Source organism: Arabidopsis lyrata, assembly GCF_000004255.2.
Source record: "Arabidopsis lyrata subsp. lyrata unplaced genomic scaffold ARALYscaffold_7, whole genome shotgun sequence".
NCBI classification, from domain to species: Eukaryota; Viridiplantae; Streptophyta; class Magnoliopsida; order Brassicales; family Brassicaceae; genus Arabidopsis; species Arabidopsis lyrata.
The window spans coordinates 3,653,977-3,670,927 of record NW_003302549.1 but is presented as its reverse complement, the minus strand read 5'-3'; the positions used below and the strand labels follow the sequence as shown (position 1 = coordinate 3,670,927).

Genomic DNA, 16,951 nt, shown 5'->3' with positions numbered 1-16,951 from the left:
ATAGTATACATGATGATTAGAAGAAGGACTAACTAACCTTTTATTGCATACCTTCTTTAATAGTTTATAAGAGATGAAGTTGATGATCTCCATAGTTTTCCAAAATTTCGATGAAACTGAAACAAATTTCGATCAAGTCAATGGTAGTGATACATCCTCATGATCGTCTCTTATACATACATGCATAAATAGACAAATAATAATATGTTAGAAACGACAAAGCTTCATAAAATTATAAACAATAACAATATAAAGAAATATGAACTAAAAACGAAATTAGAGGTTTGGCGGAATGAATATTTTGATTAGTGGAATAGCATGATCTTATATATATAGTGAAGTAGACCGTGCTGGTTTAGGGTTTTCAAGAGGAATATTCTGTTTATCTTGCTTTAAATGTTTTTAATTATTTACGTTTTAAGAAAATTTTATAGTTAATTCTTTTTGTAAACTTGTCGAAGAATTATTAATACTCAAATCGTAAAGATATTTATGAGAGTATCTTTCTATTGTATATTCATTACTTTTATATATTTATTGTTACGATCTATTTTAAGTAATCTATATTTATGTCAAAGAATAAAAATTAATTTTTTGCTAAACTGATTCGAAATTGATTTTCAAATGATTATTCTTTCCAAAATCTTAACTAAAGATTTGAGCATTAAACGTTTTTAAAGTAATGATATATAGAGTAATTGGTTTCCTTAAAATCGAGATTTACACAAGATTTTAGGAACAATAGATGAGATAAGGTATGTGATAGTAATTAGTTTAGATTGTGGAAATATTCGAAATCAATTAGAGATAAAATTTATTACGGTATGATTAATGTGGCTATTAGTTTAGGTAATATTAACAAAATTTATTCTGCGATTTATGATTGGCCAAATAAGGGATTAAAATTATTACAAACTTCCTAAAATTTTTTATCCAAGATCCGGATAGAGTTAAACCCAGGTAAAACCCGGATCCAAATGAATTAATGCAAAAAAACCCTGTAAAAATGTATATGTAGATTGTTATTTTGATTTTAAATTTATTACAATTTAAATGGGCAATTGCCTATATTTAATCTGTTATTGTAAAAGAAAAATGACATAGCTTATTATTAGAATATTAAACAAATTTATTAACATAATATATATATATATATATATATACTGTTAAAAAAATAAATACGTTTTTTTCTTTATAATTTCATAATATATGTATATATTGTTAAAATCTGGACATTTATTTTGAGCATAAATATGAAAACGATTTTCCATTAAAATCGGCTATTTATTAGGGTCATTAATATGAAAGATATTAAGACAACATGGCTTCATTTATTAGTTTGAAATTAAGACAACATCCCTTAAATTGCTAATCCAAGATCCGAATAGACTAAAACCCGGATCAAACCCGGATCCAAAAGAATTAAAGCAAAAAAGTACTATAAAAATGTATATGTAGATTACAATATATGCCATTAGATAATTCTAATCATAATCATTTTATTTCATGTTACTAATATATATTAACGGGTCAACGGGTCAAACGGGTTTAAAGATATTAAAAGATTTTGTTATATGTAATTCGAATTTATAAAGAAAATGTTATTTTGAGTTATAGTAATCATATATTAACGTCCTAAGTTATTAATAAATTATTCAAAAATGTTATATACTAATCCATTATTCGAAAATGTTATTGAAAATGATATATCATTGAATTTTTTTTTATATAATTCGAATTTATAAAGAAAATATTATTTTTAATTATAGTAATCATATAGTTCGAAAATGTTATTGAAAATGTTATATACTAATCCATTATTCGAAAATGTTATTGAAAATATTATTGAAAATTGAAAATGTTATTGAAAATTGAAAATGATATATCATTGAAAATGTTATATAATTCGAATTTATATATAAAAAAGTTATTATTCACGTATAGAGTTAAGCAAAAGGTATATTATTCGAATTATATCTAAACAAAAGGTATTATTCGAATTGGTGTATTACTTCAATTCGTAATCTTTGAAAATATTTTCAGTTTCCTTAAAATCTTTTATCATCAATTATTGATTTCGTTTGTTATATTATGTTTCTTATAATTTAAAATTTTGTTTAGCTTAATCACGCATGGATATAATCTGTAATTCAGTTTCCTAAAAATCCTTTAAAATATATTTTCAAATCTTTTTGTTATATATGTTATGATTCTAGATTCCTACTAATCTAGAATATACTTTTTACTAACTATTGTCTAACTAATTTAATCTAACTAATATATTTCCAGATCACCTAGAAATATGAGTTAAGTTAAATTATTTTGGAAAACATATGAATTAAAATTGTTCCCATCATGATTTAAAATTAAATAACAAAATACATAACAAAATCCATATTCTATATTTCTAATATGATTTTTTAATACTAAACTAAATTTCCGGGAAAAAAAAATTCATAGTTATAGGAATATATTTGGTAAGATTGCAATCTTTCGATATTTTAGCAAATACAATTTAAACATAACTACAAAATATGGAATGTAATCCTATCAAATAACAAAATTACGGAATGCTGATTTAAAATTTTTTATACATTAAATTGAAGATTAAATTGAGATATTTGAATTTATGAGAGCATATTCCTAAACATAAACTAAATATTGATGTATTCTTTTCTAACTTAAAAAAAATAACAATGCATAAGCCGACCTTTTTTTATTATATATAGAGCATTTCATTTTTATCATTCTAAATAACCTAAAGTTACTCCAAAAAAATTGCTCACAAAAGACAAAAAAGCAAAAAATGGTTGTTGGATTCATATACCACAACGACATTTCAAAACAAAGTGGCACATCCAGGTCAAGATCCTCCACCCATGGAAGCAATATACAAAGCATACCGTAGATGAATATGTAAGTCTCTAAAACTATAGTATTGATGAACTATCTATATCTACATTTTTGGAACACTTTTAGCAAATAAATTCTGGGGTTGGGCAGTATTTACAAAGAATGCTATTGGCATTTACTATTACTTTTACAAAATTTAAATAAAAGATATTAACCAAACAATATCTTGCCTAATTTGTTTCTAAAAATCTCTACACAATCTTTCCATATATCTTCAAAAACATTTATAGCAAATATTTATATTAACATTTTACATAGCAATAAAAATACTAATTTATAATAATCAAAATATTCACATAGAAAAATCAAATACACATACAGAAAAAAGAACTATATCTATCATCATTTAAGTCGTTGCTTTATTTAAATAAAAAAAAAAACACAAAAACTTGAAATCATATACTTTATATGATAAATTTAAAATATATATTAGTAGTATAAATTTAAAATCGTTCAAAGAACCGTATACTACGGGTGAGATCATAAAATTATTAGATTTTATAACAATAATAATTTATTTTCTTGGATTTTATAATACTAATAATTTAGCTAACGAGATAATATAGACGGGTTTATATGGGATGACGGGTTTGGGTCGATATTAATAAATAACGGTATATCACGGATGAAATTCTAAAATTAACAATCAAAATACAATTATACAATCTTAAACACAAAACAAAAGAAACAATATTAACAAAACAAATCCAACTTAAATTTAAAATTTTTATTTATAAAAAAACCGACCCACGATATACTGCAGAGTAAAATATTCAAAATTTTAAAATCCACCATACATCGTTACTTAAAAAAAATGTATGTTTTCGTATCTATACTACAAAAATTGATAGATAGATATCTACATTTAAAAATATAAATTAATATGATATATCTTCAGTTAATCTTTTAAAAATTAACATTACATTTTTTAAAAAAATATAGCCCCGCGGTATACCGCGGGTTAAATTCTAGTGTTTCAATATAATTAATACAAAAAAAAGTTCACTTCCTAAGCTTTTTTCTTATGGATAACATCCTCGCTGAGCTTCCTCGATGATCTCCCCCACGTCCTCTTTAATTATAGGAATTTGTCATCCGCCTATGTTTCGACGGTACTCTCCACGAGTTATTCCTACACAGCCTGAATGTTTTCCCATGGTCTGCTTTAGCAATTCCTTGCTACTAGGATTGATCTCAGTGACAATCCGAAAATTTGTTTTATGATTGAACGTGTGATGGATTTTGTCAGTTTAGAATTGTAATAGTTTATATGGCATGTTTTAAAAATAATAGGTGATGTGTCATCACAATTAGTACACGCACAAAAAAAAAAAAGTGAAAATAATAAGTAGATTTTCGAAGAAGAATTTTTCTAAAAAGAAAGAGTTGATCCGTCGAACTCGCTAATTAAGAAAATGGCTCGTTGAACTTATTTTCCAAAGCATAATTCTAAAAAAAGATGCATCTATTTTTACTGTATCTCGAATATATTTATTTATTATGAGTGTTGTTGAGAAAGAAGATAAATTCCGAGAGACAAACGAACTATAGAGATAATCTTTCTTGTGATCAGCTTTCAAATATGAGATCTGTTACTTGGTTTATAGTTTCTTATATTCTCATGTTTCTCGTTCTGAGAGGTGGTAAAGGTAATATATATGTTAGTTTTTTGTAAGTTACTCGGATAATAAACAATGATGTTCTTTCTAATCGCTTTGCGATAAAGAAAACAAAAGTATTGTTCTAGCATATATGTTTAATATTGAAGTTATTGCACTGTCATTTGTTTATCCAATGAAAGTTTTTGTAACTAAAATTAGCGTTTTTTGGTTTGTGTGGTTGATGAAACAATAGAAGTGGAAGCAGAGAAACTGTGTACAACAATAGGAGACTTGGACGGTAAATGTAGCAATGACGGAGAAAAGATGTGCATGAGATACATGACGGATCAATCTAAAAAAAAGTTTCTTAGTTGCACATGCAATAACGTTATCATGTTACACAAGTACAAACATTATTGCGAATGTAAATCTCATTGTACTCCTAAATAAATTTAAGTTGTAACTCTATAATATAATCAACATCTCTTTAATTTACTACTAAATAAGAAAAGTTGTTAGAGTTTGTACCCAAAAAAAATTGTTATGTTGATTAAAGTATTAATTTTTTGTTCAAGTCATGATCTTGAACATTGAAAAAAATCATGAAAATATTGATCAATTTCCAACGAAAGGACGTAATATTTTGCTGAAATATAAAGTGTAGTGGGGGTGAATGAGATAGTACAGGATTATTCGGGGTAATTTTGTTATATTCTAAAGCATAGTGGTGTGATTAAATTGATAGTAATGAAAAGTACAAGGGTTATTATGGAAATACAAAAAAAAAAAATGGCAATTGACTCGAAAACTTAGAAGAAAATGGAAACTGTGTCTCTCACTAAACCCTAGTCCCCTTTCTCAAATTTTCTTCTCTCTTCCTCCTCTCGACCTCTCTCTCTCTCGAGCCAGTGAACAATTATGTCGATTCCTTGTCTAACCGAAGAGACAGCCAAAACTGTTCTTCGCCAGGTTCAAACTTGTCTCCTTCTTTCGGTTTCTCTTTGGCTTCACCAGTTTTTTCAATTTTGGTATCGATTTTTCAGGTGGAGTTCTACTTCAGTGATAGTAATCTTCCAATTGACGATTTCCTCAAGAAGACTGTTACAGAGAGTGAAGATGGCTGTAAAGTTTCAAACTTTTAAACTAATTCAATCGCTGTGTCTTTTGATTATTTTGTTATCGCTAATTGATAATTTTTTGGTTTGTGACACAGTGGTGAGTTTGGCGTTGATTTGCTCCTTTAGTAAGATGAGAGGATATTTGAAGTTGGGTGATTCTAAAGGAGATGATATTCCTGAAGATACCATCAAAGCTGTTGCTGCTACTCTTAGAACTTCTTCTGCTCTCAAGATCTCAGAAGATGGTGAGTCTTTTAAGCGTATGATAGAGAATCAAATTTATGGTGGGATTGGATATAATTAACAATTGCTCTAGTTGATTCAACCGAGGTAGTGAAATCTTAGAAGAAAGATAGGTGTTTGAGAGTTTCAAATATAGGTGAATGGCCTGTGTAGTGCAAAGTTTAAACTTAGTTTCATTGAGAAAAGTCTTTGCATGTGGAATTTACGAATTTGATAATATGTGGTGTTCAGATTGGAGAAATATGTTTTCTTACAGTTTATTATTGATCAATTTTTGTTGGATTCGCTTAAACAGGGAAAAAGGTTGGTAGGAGTACTGAATTGTTGAAGCTGGAAGATTTGGTTGAGCAACTTAATGCTAGAACAGTAGCTGCGTCACCTTTCTCCTATGATGTTAAAAGAGAAGATGTGGAATCCTTTTTCAGTCAGTATGGAAAGGTAAGCCACTATTGAATTATAAGTATTTCTCCATTGTTCAAAATTTATCACAAGTATTAACAGTTAGATTACCTGGTTATACAAGTTTGTGATATATGTATGTGTTTTCCTTACAGGTTAATAGTGTGAGGATGCCTCGTCATGTAGCAGAGTCGAGGATATTTTCCGGTGTTGCCTTAGTTGAGTTTCCTACAGAAGAGGAAGCCCAGAATGTTATGAAGCAGAATTTGGTCTTTGCTGGTCAGGAGTTGGAGCTGAAACCAAAGTAAGTAATCATATACTTGGTCCTGTTTGCTGACTGTTTCTCATTTTACAAGTCTTTCTATTGATTGTTTGTATGGGTTACTTAAAGGTGATATTTTCTTTTCAGGAAAGATTTTGATAATGAAAGGGAGAAGGATGAAGTAAAATTTGCTAATTACCAACCTCAAAAGGGATCTGCAAATCAGAAGAATGGTTCCGATCACAAAAACAATTCTGATTATGAGCCTGAGTAGGGGTTTGACTGTTGCTATTAAATTTCTGGTCTTTTCTTGCTGATAGTTCTCTTGATCTGATTATGGCTTTTTTTTTTATCATATTATAGTTATCCCAAGGGTTTGATCATTTCATTCACCCTGAAGCGCTCAGCTGAAGAGGGTACCACGGAACAAAAAAATTCTGAGGAGACAACTGATAAAACAATGGATGAAAGTGAATCAAAGCCAGCAGATACTCCTGATGCTGATAAAGAAAACACTGATGAGGTTCAGGCCCAGGGAGCAGAGGATGAAGATGATGAGAAAGAAGAAAAGGGTGCTCTAGCTACCCATAAAGATAATAAAGATGTTGTCTTGCGCGAAGATCTTAAGGCTGTTTTCGGAAAATTTGGTGATGTCAAGGTACTACATCAGTTTTACTTAGCTGTCTGTCATCATTCACATATAACAGTTTTTTGGTTTGTTACCCATTGTTGATACTGATTCCTTTATTCTTTTTATTGTGAAGTTTGTGGATTTCAAGATGGGATCTGAGACGGGTTACCTTAGGTTTGATGAACCTGAAGCATCCCAGAAAGCCCGTGCAGCAGCAGTATTAGCCAAAGAAGGTGGACTAGCCGTGAAGAATTTCATCGCTGTCCTAGAACCTGTTACCGGTAAAAGCACTTTTTCAATCCATCTTATCTTTTAACTAAACATTTGGTCTGCTTTAGTTAAATGGTTGCTTGTTTATAATGTTGTGCTGTCAGGCGAAGCTGAAAAGGAATATTGGACTCTCCTTCGCAGCAAAGATAGGTTTGACAAGGGTGGCCGTGGAGGAAGGTGAGTTCATGTTTTGGTTGGGGTTTCTTAGTTATAAAATGGTTATGATTTGGTTTCAAATGAAGTTCTGTGTGGTTTATATAATAATATACTCGGCCATGGTCTGTGCAGGGGAGGAAGAAGAGGAGGGAGATTCGGGCGGAAGAGGGGATCAGATTCCCCGGGTGGTCGCTGGAACAAATCTCAGAAGGTGGAAGCATGAGAGTTTTCTTTGGACTTTGGCTCTCATTAGCTCGTGACTGCTTCTGTTTTTAATATATTTTCTAGTTGCAACTTTAATTTTATGTATACATCACAGTCAAAACCGTATCTCTCTACTTGTGACTCTTGTGATGTTATAACTAGAAATAGCTGCTTATTTAGCAAATTTTGGTTTAGTCATATTTGGTTTTGTTTTATTTGCGCAAGAATCTAGCTTTTACTACTACTGAGTACTGTCTACCTTTTTTTTCCCTTCTATTATGATTTATGTGCCTTCTTATGCACATTTCTCTTTCCTTAATTATTTAAAATCGATCTTAAGGTATTTTTGGGAAGCTTTCTAAAAGACAAATTATTAACTGCCAAAACTATTCCTTAAAAATTCTACAACTGTATTAACTCAGTGGTAATATTATATGGATATTTTAGTTAAAATTAATTTTGAAAATCAAATAGTTTTGGTATTCTTGGTCTTCTCGTTTGACTTTGTCCACATTGTTTTTAGGGTTTAATGCTGATTTTAGAATTAGCTGTTACTGGCAATTTCATGAGAGAACTGTTCTTTCATAGCTTCGAAAAACAAGAAAAAATGCTTGCTATTTGAATGTTGTTTAGAAGAGAAAAACTAAGACACAGAAATAAATAAATAAGAAAAATGAAACTTTATGGGAGAGACTAGAGACTAAGCTAGATTCCGAGATTGAAATCAACGGCTGAGATCACTTTCCCTTTTTGTTTTGATCTCTCTCTCTCTCTCTTCGAATTCCGCCTCTCCATGTTTGAGTTTTGAATACCTCTCTCTCTCTCGACTTCGATTTCGATTTCGATTTGTGTTCTTCTTCTTCTTCTTCGTCTGGATTCACAGCGTCTTAATTACTTTGATTAATCTGGATTTCCTGGATCTGTAAGGTGTGACCCTTTCTCGTATGACCTTGTCTCCTTCTCTTATGCTCACATTTTGTTTAGTTTTCACGGAGACTTCTTCCTGATCTTTGAACCAACATCAAAAATCTACTCTTTGAAGCTTCTCTTTCTTTTTTTCATCAAAAGGTTCGATTTTGTTCAGAGCAAGTTCGAAGCTTTTTCTGGAGGTTTTTGTTTTGGGTTCTGAAACTAGTTCAAGCTTCTTATCTTAGGTTTTATGTATCCAATCTTATAATCTAAAGCTGCCTTCTTCATTTTGTAAATTTCTTAGTTGTTTTTCTGGGAATGTTTGCTCTTTTGCTGAGGTATTGTATATTTATGTAAGCTAATGCTGATTGTTTAGTCCGACTGTGTTTTTAATTTTATGGATTTATCTTTGTTTCAGATTGTAGTATTGTGCTTCGCTTATGATGATTTGTAAGTCATATCAAAGAGACCGACTTTGGGATTTTTCATATCGCTTTCCTTGCTAACTATGAAGCGTGAGATGAAAGCTCCTAATACTCCACAAGAGAGTCTCCAAGTCGATCTGAAAGGAAAACAAGGGTACGCTCACTTCTCAGTTCCTTTCAATGTTAAAGTTGGATTGCTTTTGGCACCAAATTTTGCATTCAACTAGGCATTCTCAGGTTAATAATGTTGCAAGCTCTTTGTCACATTTTCATAGGAGGACATCTGGCCCTGCAAGGCGATCCACCAAAGGACAATGGACACCCGAAGAGGTGCGTTCTGTTCCTGTGTCTTGTTTGTTGTCTATCTGATTCTTCCATGCTTCATTTCATGTATCCCGGAACACTGGCTGAGCGTAATCAGTTGGCTCTATCCCACCCTATTGTTGCTTTGCACAGTTCCATTTAACTAGTTGCCATTAGCTAATACACCTATTGAAGAATTTGTCTGTATGAAGTTTTCTGTTAGATTAATTCCTTTTTTCTGGATCAGGACGAAGTTTTGTGTAAAGCTGTTGAGCGTTTTCAAGGAAAGAACTGGAAGAAGATAGGTAAGTCGAATAGCAAACTCTGATTTCTTCTTGTTTTCCCAGTTTCTTTTTCCAGGGTATGTGAAGATCAAATCAAGAATACTCTATTTTAGCTGCCATGTTTATATTTAGTCTTTAGTTAGTATGGTGAAAGTAATGTGTGATTTTATTTGATTCACCTTTTCAGCTGAATGTTTTAAGGATCGGACTGATGTCCAGTGTCTTCATAGATGGCAAAAGGTCTTGAACCCAGAGCTTGTGAAAGGACCGTGGTCAAAAGAGGTGAGTTGGTGAATTGATTTACTCAATTTGAGTCCTTTACACCTTAGCATCTGTAATGTGTTCCATGACATGTTATTTTTCCATATTTTTGAAGGAGGATAACACAATAATTGACCTGGTTGAAAAATATGGGCCAAAGAAATGGTCTACTATATCTCAGCATTTGCCTGGGCGCATAGGAAAGCAATGTAGGGAAAGGTAATGCACATTCTCTGTACTTCTTTTCCGATAAAATGATATTTATATACATTGGGTGGTACTTCGACGCACATGAACAATATTGTTGCTGATGTAGGTGGCATAACCATCTTAACCCTGGGATTAATAAAAATGCATGGACTCAAGAAGAGGAACTTACTCTTATTCGTGCGCATCAAATTTATGGGAATAAATGGGCAGAGCTTATGAAATTTTTGCCAGGAAGGTAAATATGTCTCTTCCATGGGTCCTAGTATAACAGAATAGGTGTAACATATTCCTAAAAATTTGGTGGCTTCGTAGATGGAATAAAAAAAAATTGATGCTGATAATTGTGGTCTATCCTTCCTACTTTGGTGATTTATTTATTTGTTCTTACCTTCCCATAGGTCAGATAATTCGATAAAAAATCACTGGAACAGCTCAGTTAAGAAGAAGTTGGATTCCTACTATGCATCAGGTCTTTTAGATCAGTGTCAAAGCTCACCATTAATTGCCCTTCAGAACAAATCTATCGCTTCATCTTCCTCATGGATGCACAGCAGTGGAGATGAAGGTAATTCAAGGCCAGGGGTTGATGCTGAAGAATCAGAATGCAGCCAAGCTTCAACTGTTTTCTCACAATCAACCAACGATTTACAAGATGAGGTTAAACCTGGAAATGAGGAATATTACATCCCTGAATTTCATTCGGGAACAAAGCAGCAAATCTCAAACGCTGCATCTCATGCAGAAGTGTACTACCCTTCCTTTGAAGATGTCAAAATTGTTGTCCCCGAAATTTCTTGTGAAGCAGAATGCTCAAAGAAGATTCAGAATCGTAATTGTGCTCACGAGGTTAGAACTACCACAGCTGCTGAGGATCAATTGCAGGGTGTATCTAATGATGCTAAACAGGACCTCGATCTAGATTTATTGACCCATAACATGGACAACTACGGAAAAAATCAAGCACTTCAACAAGCTTTTCAAAGTTCAGTAAGATTAAGTGATCAACCTTCTTTGCCAAACTCGGACACAGATCCAGAAGCTCAAACTTTGATCACGGATGAGGAGTGTTGTAGGGTTCTTTTTCCTGATACCGTGAAAGATAGCAGTATATCTTCTGGTGAACAAGGTCGGAATATGGTTGACCTTCAAAAGGGCAAAGGATCTCTTTGTTCTCAGGCTGCAGAAACTCAGGATCATGAAACTGGGAAACCTACAGCTTTGTCCTGGCATCCTTCAAGTTCTGAGGGCCTGGCGGGTCATAATTGTGTCCCTTTGTTAGATTCAGACTTGAAGGACTCACTTTTACTCTGTAATGATTCCAACGCTCCTATACAGGGTTGTCACCTTTTTGGAGCTACTGAATTAGAACGTAAAACTGATACAAATGACTGTTTCATCGACACTGATGGACATGTAACTTCCCATGGCAATGATGATAATGATGGCATCCCAGAACAACAGGGGCTGTCATATATTCCCAAGGATTCTATGAAGCTAGTACCTCTGAATAGTTTTTCTTCTCCTTCTAGAGTGAACAAGATTTATTTTCCTATCGATGATAAGCCAGCTGAAAAAGATAAAGGAGCTCTTTGTTATGAACCTCCACGTTTTCCAAGTGCAGATATTCCTTTCTTCAGCTGTGATCTTGTACCATCAAATAATGACTTACGGCAAGAGTACAGTCCCTTTGGTATCCGCCAGTTGATGATTTCTTCAATGAATTGTACAACTCCGTTAAGGTTATGGGATTCACCGTGTCACGATAGGAGCCCTGATGTCATGCTTAATGATGCTGCCAAAAATTTTAGTGGTGCACCATCCATCTTAAAGAAGCGGCATCGAGACTTGCTGTCACCTGTGCTTGATAGAAGAAAAGACAAAAAGCTTAAAAGGGCTGCGACTTCCTCCTTGGCTAATGATTTTTCTCGCTTAGATGTAATGCTTGATGAAGGAGGTGATTGCATGTCCTCTCGTCTGTCAGACTCTCCTGAAAATGAAAATAGATGTGCCTCCCCTTCCAAAGACAAAGATAACAGAAATTCTGCATCAGGTCGGTCAGATCAAGAAATGATTCCGATAGATGAGGAACCAAAGGAAACCTTAGAGTCAGCTGGAGTGACTTCTATGCAAAATGAAAAAGGATGTAATGACGGTGATGCTTCAGCTAAAAATGTAAGCCCGTCTTTGTCCTTGCATATTATCTGGTATCACTTATTAAATCCCAGTCATCTCATGCAATGTCTGGTATACATTTATCCAGTCTATTAGTGAACTTCTTGTTGCATAACACATCAATCTAGTTTGTTGAAATCTCTTCCTGTGAGATCGTATCAATCACATTTGCTCAAACACATTGCATCTAGTGCTAAATCTCCCATATCTTAACCTTATAAGCTTTAATCTCTTGCTTGCCCTTGCACCAGGACCAAGAAATTTCTGGAAGTTTTGTTAAGATACGACTGTGTTCTCCTGGTATGACTCGATCTAGACCAGATAACAAAGTTAATACAAGTGCGAAAGATCTATCAAACCAGCACAAAAGATCATTTGGTGATATTCCAACCGAAGAAATCTCATCAGAACCTTCATGCACAGTGGATTCTATTCCTTTATCAGAAATTGATAAAACTAACACTGCAGAGACTAGCTTTGATATTGAAAACTTCAACATGTAAGTTTTACGTTTCCTCTGTATGTTTTTGGTAGGTGATTTTGCTGTTGAATCATATTAGCTGGAAAGTATCCTAATTTGTTTTGGTTCCACTTGTTTTCCAGATTTGATGGAACTCCGTTCAGAAAACTCCTTGATACCCCATCACCGTGGAAATCTCCTTTACTCTTTGGTACTTTCTTGCAAAGTCCAAAGTTGCCTCCAGAAATTACATTTGAGGTAAATATGAGATGGAATAACTTTGAATAAAACTAGTTTCTGGATGTTCTACTTTTTGTTTTAGATTGAAGCGCCTGTTGACGGACGTATATTCTTTGTTGTTTTTCTTTTTTTTTCTGTCCAGGATATTGGGTGTTTTATGAGTCCCGGCGAGAAAAGTTATGATGCCATAGGACTGATGAAGCATTTGAGTGAACACTCGGCTACGGCATATGCAGATGCCTTGGAAGTTCTAGGTAATGATACACCTGAAACGATACTCAAGAAGAGACAGCTGAACAAGTCCATTCAAGGGAAAGAAAATCAGCACCAGCCTCATGATCAGCTTGGAAACCGATCTCAGGTTTCACCTTCAGCTTACACATTATATATCATACAAACTCTTAACAAGTTCCAAACCGATTAAGTCCTCGAATTAATTCACCTGCTCTAACTTAATGTTGAAACTGGATCTTGAACTTGGTAGAGATAAGAGGAATAACAGTTTGAGTTTGAGTTTATAAATTGACTTACTGTGAACCAATTCACTGTGGAATGCAGGTGGAGTGTCGCACCTTAGACTTCAGCGATTGTGGGACACCAGGGAAAGCAACGGTACCCTCGGCTTCTCCGGGAGGCTACTCGAGCCCATCATCTTACCTTTTGAAGAGTTGCAGATAGTGAAGGCTGGTTTTGTTCATAGAGCTCTGAAGGGACATTCATTCTCGCCTTCAATTTTTTGATCTCATATGTGTATGTCTTTTTTATTCCCTCTTTGTCCAATTTTCTTGTTTCTAATTTTTTTTAATGTGTAGATCTCACAACTCTGAATACAATTGATTAAATAGCGGAAAAGTAACTTGTTCTCAAGAAATTAACTTTGAACTCCAAAAGTTTTCGTCCCCGTATCGAATGCTAAGAATTTTTCACAATAAGGATTCGTAAAACCAATAAAAAACCATCCAAGTTTTGTAGTATAACATCAAAGTTTATAATTTGATATCGTGGAGACAAAGATTCTCTTATTCTTTAGGGCTAGGGGAGTAGTTTATACTTTATAGTAATAATCCTTTATGATGCGATTAATGTTACAAACCCAAGATTCCGACAATAACCAATGTAAACGATCAAAACCGACCATGGACTGCTCAAAAGACAGAACCAAACCAATCTTGATGATCCACTGTATGTGTATCTACAACCGCAACAATCCTAACCGCTCTGATTTATCTTCCGGATCCAAATCTTCTCATGATCTGTCCATAAACAACATCAGCAGAAAGCACAGACATGAAAGAAACCCGAGAATGACCGAGGGCACAATTTGGTGAGCCCAATCTCTGAAGCAATCATCTTTGGAGGTTTGCATAAGTGTCATACCAAATTCTTTTCTCAAGAATCAAGATCTTTGCCTGCTTGAAAGAGTACGAGTTACATTCGGCACTTCATTGTAAAAATCGGGTTCGTCTTCTTCATCAGATGATAACAAAGATGGTCCCATCCATGCTTTAAACCCCTCGTTCACTCGTCTTTCAACGTCTGGTGTGAATTCCAAAGGATTAGCTTCAAGCATCTCCAAGCCCTGATCATTTCTGTTCCCAAACTCTCCTTCGTCAATAATTAAAGCAGCTCTTCTTCTAAGGGAGAAAGCAGTTCCAGCGTACAAGATTACCAAACCCCATGAAGAAATCTCGTAGCACCAAAACAAAGGCACAGAACAGCTGCTTCCTAGTGTCAGGAGGCTTGAGCCGAGAAATATAGCAAGTAGACCATAGATGATAGCAAAGACAACATTCAGAATTGACAGACAACGGACCCCACCTGTGAATTTATTGGACATGATAAAGAAGGTCAATAACCTATTTGAGGTCCAAGCTTAGTGATAGGAAACTCTGAAGAGCCCAGATTGTAATTAATAGCAGATGAAATAGAATTATACATAAAATTCTATAAAATAAAGTCTGGCACTGAATGAATGAATGAATCTATTACACGAATGCATGGAATACAAAACTCAAATATGGAAAGCCATTAAAGAGAGAAGAGAGTATACCTCTTCTTGAAGCACAGTAGTTATTTTCAACTACTTTTAAAAACCCATGACGGTGAGGAGCGGAATAAGCCACAAAAATTCCTGCAGTATTGCAACAAAATAGCGAGAATATAAGAAGAAGACATACCACACCTTTATGAAAAGATGAACAAAAGAGAACACAAATGAGAAATTGTTGGAGTTACTTCTTGAAGGACAGAACGAAAAGAGATAATAGATGGGACTCGACTCCAAAAGCTCAATTTACAAGTAAAAATAAAATTCTGGTGGTAAACAAAGCTGGCTCAACTTTGATACATCTCTCTTATCATTCAAACTGAAAAGTAAGAATCCTCAAAACTTAGAGAATTAGACCTTAGAAGGGCTGCCATGTGGAGACGGAAAGCTATAAAGGAAATAAATCAGATCCACCAAATTTCTTCCATATAAATTCAAATTCCAACAAAATCTAGCAGAGGTCAGAGGAATAAACTAGATTTAGCAAAGTCCACAGTTTGCTCTATAGCTAAAACCCCTAAACCCCAATAAACCTGAACCATCACAGAACTAGACCTGTCTTCATATAGTGGCTTCAATCAAAACGAGTGATTTCTAGAACTAAACCTAACAACAAGCATTCAGATTTTGAGGACACATCAATCAATCAACCCTCTCTGACAATATTTCACCTCACAAATAATCGAAAAAGTCAGAAGCCATTTGGTCAGAAATATGCCAAGCATCAAGAGATATCTAGCGTAAAAGCCACTCAGAACTGAGCATCATCGAATGAAATCAGAGAACAAAACACAAATGCAAGCCCAGCTCTGGAGATATGAAAGTACAAAGAACAAACTCTAGAGACTTGACACTCACCTGCTACAAGATAAACAGATGATACAAGGAAAATTATGGTCGAGGGAACGAAAACGACCATCCAGTAATAATCCACAGTTTCTTGATCCGTCAAGTAAAAAGCACCGGGAAACAGATCGGAGTCACGAGCTTTGCCATAGATAGGCAAAGGTTGTAGCTTCACGTCGCTGCAAAATGGCCTCTTTAGAACATTCGAAGGAAATACAATTTTCAAGCTGACGATCGTGCAAGTGAAGATGACAAAGCTAAGTAAAGCCACGATATACATTAATGTGGGCCTCTGAAGCTTAATCAAGGCTCTATCTTCTTCCCTAAGGCTCTCGTACTCTTGCTTTGGCATAAACGCTTGACGCAACGCGTCTCCAATGATCGCCATTGAAAGAAGCAATAAAAAAAAATAACCCTAATCCACAATCGAATTAGACCCCTTTCACCAGACTAGTAATCCACGAAGAAATCAAAAAATAGGGTTTTTCAAAGTTTATCAGGAGCCCTAGATAGATCAATGAACTCCGAATTGGGAAATGAGGAAGAAGAATTGAGAAGGTGACGCAGAAACAATTAGGCGCGTGTAAAGGGTACGTGCTTTGATAACTTCTGTATAATTACAGATTGACCCCAATAGTTTGTTAAAGTTCGAATTTATCCCTATTTCCCGCTCAATTACATATCGTAATCATAGAAATTAGAATATATGCTTAGCTTAGAGTCCTGATTATTTCAACTGATGAAGTTAGAATTAACACTCCTGTATATAATTTTTTATTTTATTTATAAAACTCAATTATTTATGCAAGTAGATGAATACATCTAACATAATAAAAAGTGATAGTCTAATGTGTACCAAGTTGGTTTAGGTTTGTATCACACCAATCACTAAATAAGACAAAATGTTTTTTTTATGATAGAATTTTGTAAGATGTGGATTTAACAGTTTCATAGCATTGTCAAGTGATAATTCATATTTAATTTTATAGGTGTACAC

General features: G+C 33.8%; 4 protein-coding genes across 7 annotated transcripts; 3 read left to right on the top strand and 1 right to left on the bottom strand.

Moving 5' to 3' along the window:
- Nucleotides 1-4,420: 4,420 nt before the first annotated feature.
- Nucleotides 4,421-5,017, top strand: LOC9305322 (putative defensin-like protein 230). Its single transcript, XM_002869205.2, has 2 exons — nt 4,421-4,562; nt 4,768-5,017. Exons 1-2 carry the CDS (start codon nt 4,496-4,498, stop codon nt 4,962-4,964), a joined length of 264 nt encoding a protein of 87 aa, XP_002869251.1. The 5' UTR covers nt 4,421-4,495; the 3' UTR covers nt 4,965-5,017.
- Nucleotides 5,018-5,342: 325 nt separating this feature from the next.
- Nucleotides 5,343-8,012, top strand: LOC9305321 (la protein 1). The gene is made up of 10 exons (XM_021016838.1): nt 5,343-5,483; nt 5,558-5,636; nt 5,728-5,877; nt 6,171-6,313; nt 6,430-6,578; nt 6,684-6,806; nt 6,900-7,194; nt 7,301-7,448; nt 7,542-7,614; nt 7,726-8,012. Exons 1-10 carry the CDS (start codon nt 5,433-5,435, stop codon nt 7,814-7,816), a joined length of 1,302 nt encoding a protein of 433 aa, XP_020872497.1. The 5' UTR covers nt 5,343-5,432; the 3' UTR covers nt 7,817-8,012.
- Nucleotides 8,013-8,484: 472 nt separating this feature from the next.
- LOC9303301 (transcription factor MYB3R-1) lies at nt 8,485-13,943 on the top strand. Of its 3 annotated transcripts, none has more exons than XM_021016836.1 (12): nt 8,485-8,739; nt 9,125-9,285; nt 9,407-9,461; nt 9,682-9,739; nt 9,906-10,000; nt 10,095-10,198; nt 10,296-10,424; nt 10,588-12,361; nt 12,613-12,860; nt 12,965-13,079; nt 13,204-13,422; nt 13,620-13,932. In XM_021016836.1, exons 2-12 carry the CDS (start codon nt 9,215-9,217, stop codon nt 13,737-13,739), a joined length of 2,988 nt encoding a protein of 995 aa, XP_020872495.1. In that variant the 5' UTR covers nt 8,485-8,739; nt 9,125-9,214; the 3' UTR covers nt 13,740-13,932. The 3 variants fall into 3 exon arrangements, with proteins under 3 accessions (XP_020872495.1, XP_020872494.1, XP_020872496.1); XM_021016835.1 differs by having other exon boundaries at nt 8,486-8,724; nt 13,620-13,943; XM_021016837.1 differs by lacking the exon at nt 8,485-8,739 and adding an exon at nt 8,762-9,044.
- Nucleotides 13,944-14,035: 92 nt separating this feature from the next.
- Nucleotides 14,036-16,656, bottom strand: LOC9305320. 2 transcript variants are annotated; one of them, XM_021016839.1, is made up of 4 exons: nt 16,233-16,656; nt 15,967-16,133; nt 15,112-15,192; nt 14,036-14,879 (listed from the first exon to the last, which is right to left on the bottom strand). In XM_021016839.1, the coding sequence occupies exons 1-4, from the start codon at nt 16,340-16,342 to the stop codon at nt 14,458-14,460; spliced, it is 780 nt and encodes a 259-aa protein (XP_020872498.1). In that variant the 5' UTR covers nt 16,343-16,656; the 3' UTR covers nt 14,036-14,457. The 2 variants fall into 2 exon arrangements, with proteins under 2 accessions (XP_020872498.1, XP_002867228.1); XM_002867182.2 differs by having other exon boundaries at nt 15,967-16,653.
- Nucleotides 16,657-16,951: the final 295 nt, after the last annotated feature.